The sequence below is a fragment of the Mixophyes fleayi genome, chromosome 6 (assembly GCF_038048845.1).
Source record: "Mixophyes fleayi isolate aMixFle1 chromosome 6, aMixFle1.hap1, whole genome shotgun sequence".
In the NCBI taxonomy this organism is placed as follows: domain Eukaryota; kingdom Metazoa; phylum Chordata; class Amphibia; order Anura; family Limnodynastidae; genus Mixophyes; species Mixophyes fleayi.
This window is the reverse complement of record NC_134407.1, coordinates 50644067-50651367: the sequence shown is the minus strand read 5'-3', so window position 1 is coordinate 50651367 and position 7301 is coordinate 50644067. Positions and strand designations below refer to the sequence as shown.

The window sequence follows — 7301 nt, the reverse complement described above, 5'->3', positions numbered from 1 at the left end:
GCCACCTGCTGGGCGGAGTTATACACTGACCTACTAAATTCTTAGCATTATCTAATATTCTAAAAGTAAAAGCCTAGCGGCGTGTGTTAGTGTGTGTGTGTAAAAAACTATTTTCTCAGAAAGGACTCATCCAATTGACCTGAAATTTGGTATACTGACATTATTTGACAAAAAAATTAGAATAGTGAAGTCAGTTAACTTCCATAATCCCCTCTTCCCCCCGTGGGAGGGGTAAGAAAGGCTAAATTTACGAGTTGAGGGCTCAAACTCATTTTCGTGAGGTAATTTTACCTCATGAACACACATTAAAAAGGGCGCTTGCATCGGGAAGTAACGCTCTTCCCCTGAGGAGGCCTGGGCTAGGCCCAAATGCATGACAAGAACCTTTTTAAGACCTTAAGTAGCTTAATTTGACTAGAATGCATGAGTATCATGCACAGGTTAACTTGTTTATTTATAAGGTGCCACAGATTCCATAGCACCAGATAATCTTACAGATATGACAAACATAAGTAATGACAAATAAATATAAAGACAGATGTAGCTAATAACAATGACATGAATACCATTAAGCATAATAAACCACTCATATACGTGAGTGAGGTAGAGTCAGGGAAAGTCGCAGCTATGGAGCCACACATAGACAAAAGAAGACAGACAGACCCCAAAAGAGAATAAGCAATTGGCAAGCTGGGTCAGAGGGCAGGAGAGGTACACAACATCAAATAAACAGGCAGAGAGTTCAAGAGTAGGCAGAGATTCAGTAAACGCAGCCAAGGTCAAACACACTGAATCCAGCAATAATGGCAAAGAGTGGATTTATGTAGGTCCTTACCAATCAGCAGTTGGGTAGAAATCATGTGAGCAGGAAGTGTTGACTGATCAGCAGCTCGGCAAAAATCATGTGAACAGAGTGTTGGCCAATCAGCTGCTAAGTCAGCGGTTTCCAAAGTGTGCGCCACGGCTCCCTCCCTCAGTGAGGAGCAGCAGCAGAGAGGACGTCAGGAAAGAAGGTAAGTAAAGAAGAGTGAAGGGGGGCACAGAGAGACAGGCTGAAGTGGGACAAGGAGAGACACACTGAAGGGGAACAGAGAGATACACTGAAGGGGGGCACAGAGAGACAGGCTGAAGGGGGACACAGAGAGACACTGAAGGGGGACAGAGAGAGACACTGAAGGGGGACAGAGAGAGACGCTGAAGGGGGACAGAGAGAGACGCTGAAGTGGGACAGAGAGAGACACGCTGAACGGGGACAGAGAGAGACACTGAAATCCAGCTAACTATTACCGTATTAACGGTAATAGTTTTTCCGCAGCGCGGAAAACAAAGAATTGAATATGCCCCATAGTATCAGATTTTGAAGTGAATCTAAGATTAGGATCATTTCTATCCAGATATTTCAAAAAATGTTCAAGCAGATCTAGTGGACCATACCTAATTATTATGAAGTAATCCATGTATCTACAGTGGAATTTAATATATTTCAAAATGATGGAGGCTTCAAATCCTGCCCACTAGGAAATGGGCAAATGCAGGAGAATGCCCTACTCGGAATTCGGCAGGCTCCCGGACTTTCTGGAACAGTGTGCAGGTATGAGTAAAATATTGATATAGCAAATTCTCTGTATCTGGCATCTTGGAATTAACCCCATTCAGTGCTAAGGACGAAGTGGTCTCATCCTGGACATACATGTACAGTACATCAAGAGTGTTAAGGCTGAGTTCCATTTATCTTGAGCACTCAAGAAGTTCAAAGTAATAAAAATATACTTACCTATCCTCATAACCTGTTGGTAGGGATCTGGAGAGGAGGCAGCAAAGTGATCACCAGACAATAACACCGCACACTATCGAAAGTGTGAATAAGACCAAAGATGAGGGTTTTAAAGTGAAGATTTTATTATGAGTAGAATCTTAATTTTTTTTTCTGTTTTGGAAAGGTGGATTGATGCTAAAGAACAACAAAGTATTTCATGGTTGTATTTAAAAGAAAAATACACGTTTGCTTTTAGTTCACTTTCAAAGAAAAAACCCACTAACACTTTTTTTGTGCTATTTAGGGTAGAATTTCTATACAGTGACAGGATATAAAAGCCGACTAATGTTATTTTCTGAAAACTCATCACAGAGTCTTCTGCAAAAAAAACCAAAGAATAATTTGTGTGGATACAACACAAATAAATGACTGGTTATGATGCTGCAATGTGACCAGCTCAAAAAAGTGCCACAATCAGCTGAGCACAGGGGTGAGAAGAAGCTCTGCGGTGAAAGGGTTAATGTGTACAACACAGCAGGGGCTGAGCATTGTTGACGTTATTACTCTGTACCTGACCAATACCTCCCCGTCTCCATGTGACACAGACACGAAGCATCAGTATGGGGAGCACGGCTGAGCACACTCCGGGCACAAAGACCTAACGTGCTCGGTGATCAGGCTCCCCCTCCCGGTAACCCAGAACTCCCTGGAATGTTCCACCCCCGCCCCCGGTCACCGCGCTCATCATACACGTCACAGCGCCGCTCTCAGCTGGGGCTGTAGTTGGAGTTGGAGGCTGTGGGTGAGTGTGGACGAGGCTTGTGTGTGATTAGTGTGAGTGTCTGTCCTTATAGTGATGGAGCCGTGTCCTGTGCACACAGCGCAGGCAGGGTGACTGCTGCAGTGACTGACAGCTGCGCAGGATTGCTGACTGTGTATGTCCTGCTGCTGGCCTGTGCACATACTTACTCATAGTCCTGCTTGTCGCTGTGCCTGCACAATGTGTTATACTGTAACCCTGTATGTAATAACGGCACACTGTCCGTGAGGGATCCACTGTCCGTGAGGGATCCACTGTCCGTGAGGGATCAGTGGATCTATAAAGGCTGCCACCCCGGACACTCCCCGACACATCAGATGTGCTTATAATAATCCATAAAGACGTCTCATCCCTTCTGTTTCCAAAACCTAAACTCCGATTCCTTCACGTTTACCAAACCCTCATGGACCCGTTGTTCATTTCAGTATTTGACAAGTGACTAAATCCTTTCAATGTATTGTTGTTAAGAAAAACTTGCTCATTCCTCCCAGTTTTTACCAAGTACCCCTCCTATTCCTCTGAGTTATCAAGTAACCTCTCAATCTTCAGTGTTATCAAGCGCCCCCTTATACCTGACTGTGTTACCAAGCGCCCCCTTATACCTGTCTGTGTCACCAAGCGCCCCCTTATACCTGTCTGTGTCACCAAGCGCCCCCTTATACCTGTCTGTGTCACCAAGCGCCCCCTTATACCTCTCTGTGTCACCAAGCGCCCCCTTATACCTCTCTGTGTCACCAAGTGCCCCCTTATACCTCTCTGTGTCACCAAGCGCCCCCTTATACCTCTCTGTGTCACCAAGCGCCCCCTTATACCTCTCTGTGTCACCAAGCACCCCCTTATACCTCTCTGTGTTACCAAGCACCCCCTTATACCTCTCTGTTTGCCAAATCAAATTAAATACAATAAAAATGTAAAATTGAGGTAAAAAACTCTCTCTGTTCTGTTTAGGACAAGCTTGTGTTGAAATAACTTTACACAGTTGTGTACTATGAACAACCCTTTCATGTGAGATGTCAGTTTGCTTATCTGTCTCCTAGATCGTACTGTTTGTTGTGATTACTGTATGTGTAAGGGTAAATACCTGTCTCTAAGCAAAATCCATTGTGACATTTGTGATGTTTTACAACAAAACCGGGGGGATTTTTATGTAATTTAAATATGTTCTGATAATGATATTTTATATAAAACACAATAGGCACTGAATTCTTTATATGAATAATGTCTCATATTCTGTGTTTACTGATGTCACTTGTTCAGGATTCATATGGACACTAGGAGCTAAGGACTTATATCTTCTGGTATTTTATGTTTAAAAGAGCAAGAAATATATATATAAAAAATGTTTGACACGTGAGGTCATTGGAGGACACACCAGTGACCTCAATGCGTATATTAATAATACTAATAATATTTGTTTTATATAGTGCCTTTCTTCCAAAAGGACTCGAAGCTTAATTTGCTTTAAGCACGTTGAATGGAATAAGAAGTTTTCTGAAAGTGTTTTGCAAGTAAAAATGTGAATGGGTACGCGGACACTGAATAATAACGGGTGCCATTATTAGACCAGTTTTCATTAATTGTACTAAAGTTAAAATTGATAGTAACACATTGTGTATTTTATGCCTGTAGGTATGAGGCAGCCTTGTGCACAAAACTTCTTTATGTGTTTTTGCCACTTTTGCCTGGGCTTCTATATACTTTCCTGTGCTCTACTGATACAGTGATTCAACAAGCCTCCAATGTATCTAAAAGGACATTTTCTCTCCTGGTTTGTTCAAACCAACACCAGGGTTGGGGAGTTTGGGGTGAAATTCGTCTTTAATATCATCCATAGACATCAGCACCACCAAATTGTTCCACCTAGTTATGAACACTTGTTGAATGCTTGGATGTCATTGCTAAGCATTTTAACATTCACACATCCACTGTACTTTTCTGTTTGGTTATTTTACAAACCATCAAACACTTTATATGGCATATTGTTCATCTGGTAAGTTAAAGTATATAGCAATAGCAGAACCTGCAAAAAAAACACATTAGGGACATGGTGCATTACTTGAACAGCAGTTCCTGGCCAAGTAGCTGCCTTAGACTGTTGGCTCTGGTAATAGTGGAGGCAACATAATGGAATATCTCGGAGCCCCGTCTTCCAACCATTGTTTTTCTGCTCACTTGTTTTTGTAAATCATGGCCTGTCACTGATGCCCTTTTCATAGTGATACAGTAGGTTGTATTATGGTAATAGTATCAATAAGTTGAGAAAATGACACAACAGGGACATTGCCAATTGCAGGATGTTCCTCCAAAGTTGATGACAGCAGGAGAAAATGCTTCAGGGAGGCTACCAAGAAGCTTACGGCAATATTAAAGGAGCTGCAGGAATTCTTGGCAGGAACTGGTCACTCCCTGCATATGACAACAATCTGCCATATTCTGGACTTGTGTTTTTCCACATTACGCCATAGCCTAGACAAGTCCTTTCTCACAAAAGAAAACATCCAACCCATCTACATGTTGCAAAAAAAACCAAAAAACAATCACAGAATCCATGGTAAGAAATGTCAAAGTTGAACTTTTTGGTCTGAAATCTAAAAGATGCGTTTTTCAAAGATAACACGGTTCACCACCCAAAAAAACACCATGCCTGCTGTGAAGCATAAGGTTGGCAGCATCATGTTTTGGGACTGCGTCTCTTCAGCTGGGACAGGGGCTCTAGTATCAGGATAGAGGGCATAATGAATAGCTCCAAATATCAAGATATTTTGGCACAAAAGATACTGGCTTCTGTCAGAAAGCTGAAGATGAAGAATAATTTCACCTTCCAACATAATCTAAATCCCTCATCCATGTGGCATCAGAAAAGGGAAATAAAAATCTTGGAATGGCCTAGTGAGAGACCAGACCTCGATCCCATTGAAAACCTGTGAATTGACCTAAAGAGGGCTGTGCACAGGAGATCCCCTCACAATTTGATGAAACTTGAACCTTTTTTGCAGGGAAGAGTTGGCTAGTGTTATAAAGTCCAGGGGGTAAATTTACTAAACTACGGGTTTGAAAAAGTGGAGATGTTTCCTATAGCAACCAATCAGGTTCTAGCTATCATTTTGTAGAATACACTAAATAAATGATAACCAGAATCTGATTGGTTGCTATAGGCAACTTCTCCTCTTTTTCAAACCCGCAGTTTAGTAAATATACCCCTAGGTATATGAAGCTGATAGAGATTTATTGAAAAAGACTCTCTTAAAAAAAAGCAAAGGATGCTTCCACAAACTATTCATGTATGCAACCAAGGCATTGTAGTTGGTTGTTGTTTTTTTCACTTTTTCCTAAAAAATGTTCTGTTTGTTTTAAACTTGAATTTTGTCGGTTTAAAGTACTCATTAAAGGGGAATTAAAGTGACTTATCTTGATTTCCAGCTTTATATTACATATGCTTGCAATTTCTATAAAAGTGTGCAGACTTTTTATATCCATTGTTTGCTGGCTGTATGTTTTCGTCATGGGCACCAATGTTCATAATGTTTGCTTTTATCCCCCTTTCAGAGACAAAAATGTACAGAATGCAGCATTAGTAGATCAGAATTATCTTTGTGCACATACACTAACACACAACCCTATAGATAGGTAGACTATGTACTCCATCCACAAATAAAGCATATACGCTTCTCCAAAAGAAGATTTAATCTGCTGTTTATTAAAATTGTGACTGGCATCCGTCAGCACAAGCCACAAGCATATAACATGTTCCTAAAACTTAGTGGATGAGACTTGGACACGGAGCTGTCATGTAAAAGGCATTACCCAGAAGTCTATTCTTCCTTTGAGGTGGATTATTTGCATATTGGTCCTATTAAGTGCAGCTTTTACGTTTTCCTAACTCCACTGCTTTAATGAGAAGCCAAAATAAATCCTTATTCCATATCATGTTATTTACTTTTGATATTTGATCTCTTTGCAGCACTCCAAGTCAGGATCTCTGAAGCAGCCTAAAACATCTGCAATTCTGGAATATTGTTTATACCTGGAACCCACCAATCATGTTGTGCTGGGGAAATGCTTCATTTGGACAGCTGGGACTAGGGGGGATTGATGACGAAATTGTTATAGAACCCAGAAGTTGTGATTTCTTTCTAAACAAAAAAGTCTGTGATGTAGGATGTGGAAGCAGACATACCGTGTTTGTATTGGATGATGGCACAGTTTATACTTGTGGATGTAATGATCTAGGACAATTAGGGCATGAAAAAGTCAGAAAAAAGCCAGGTAAGAACATTTCTTCTTGAGCGATTTATACAGTATAAAGAATAAGAATTCAAGAAGCAGTTTTTTATATTGTTTTGAATCAGAAAATGTTAATTCATGGTGACAGCTTTCTTTCACTTTTCCTTTGGCAACTCTCCACAAAGTGCAGAGGTCAGTCAGATGCGTAGTTTTGTGGATCCTAAATATATTAACTCCTTTCTGCCTTACAGTCTTATAGGCGAGTTCTATAAGGAATGTATAATTTATATTTGCATTGCTAGAACTATCTGTGCTTTTTTATTGCTTTTTTGTTTCTTTAGTAGCCAAAGGCAGCATTAGACACTAAGGAAAATGAGAATCTGTTGCATATCCACTGGTTCTGATGTCGCCTAGAAAATGATATAGTTTGTACAGAGCAGGCCACTATACAAGTGACTGTGGGCTTCAGACAACCACAGGACTAAACCTGTGGGATTCAGA

The 7301-nt window shown here is 40.9% G+C and overlaps 1 protein-coding gene across 3 annotated transcripts in view; it reads left to right on the top strand.

The window, feature by feature from the left end:
- The first annotated feature begins 2468 nt into the window (after positions 1–2468).
- Positions 2469–7301, top strand: part of HERC4 (HECT and RLD domain containing E3 ubiquitin protein ligase 4) — a 45800-nt gene continuing 40967 nt past the window's right edge. For all 3 annotated transcript variants that reach the window (XR_012693356.1, XM_075216448.1, XM_075216447.1), the window contains exons 1-2: positions 2469–2558; positions 6538–6842. Coding sequence is in view for 2 of the 3 variants with exons in the window: in XM_075216448.1 (XP_075072549.1) it covers positions 6617–6842 (226 nt within the window). In the remaining variant the exon portion in view is untranslated. The remainder of the gene's footprint in view (positions 2559–6537; positions 6843–7301) is intronic.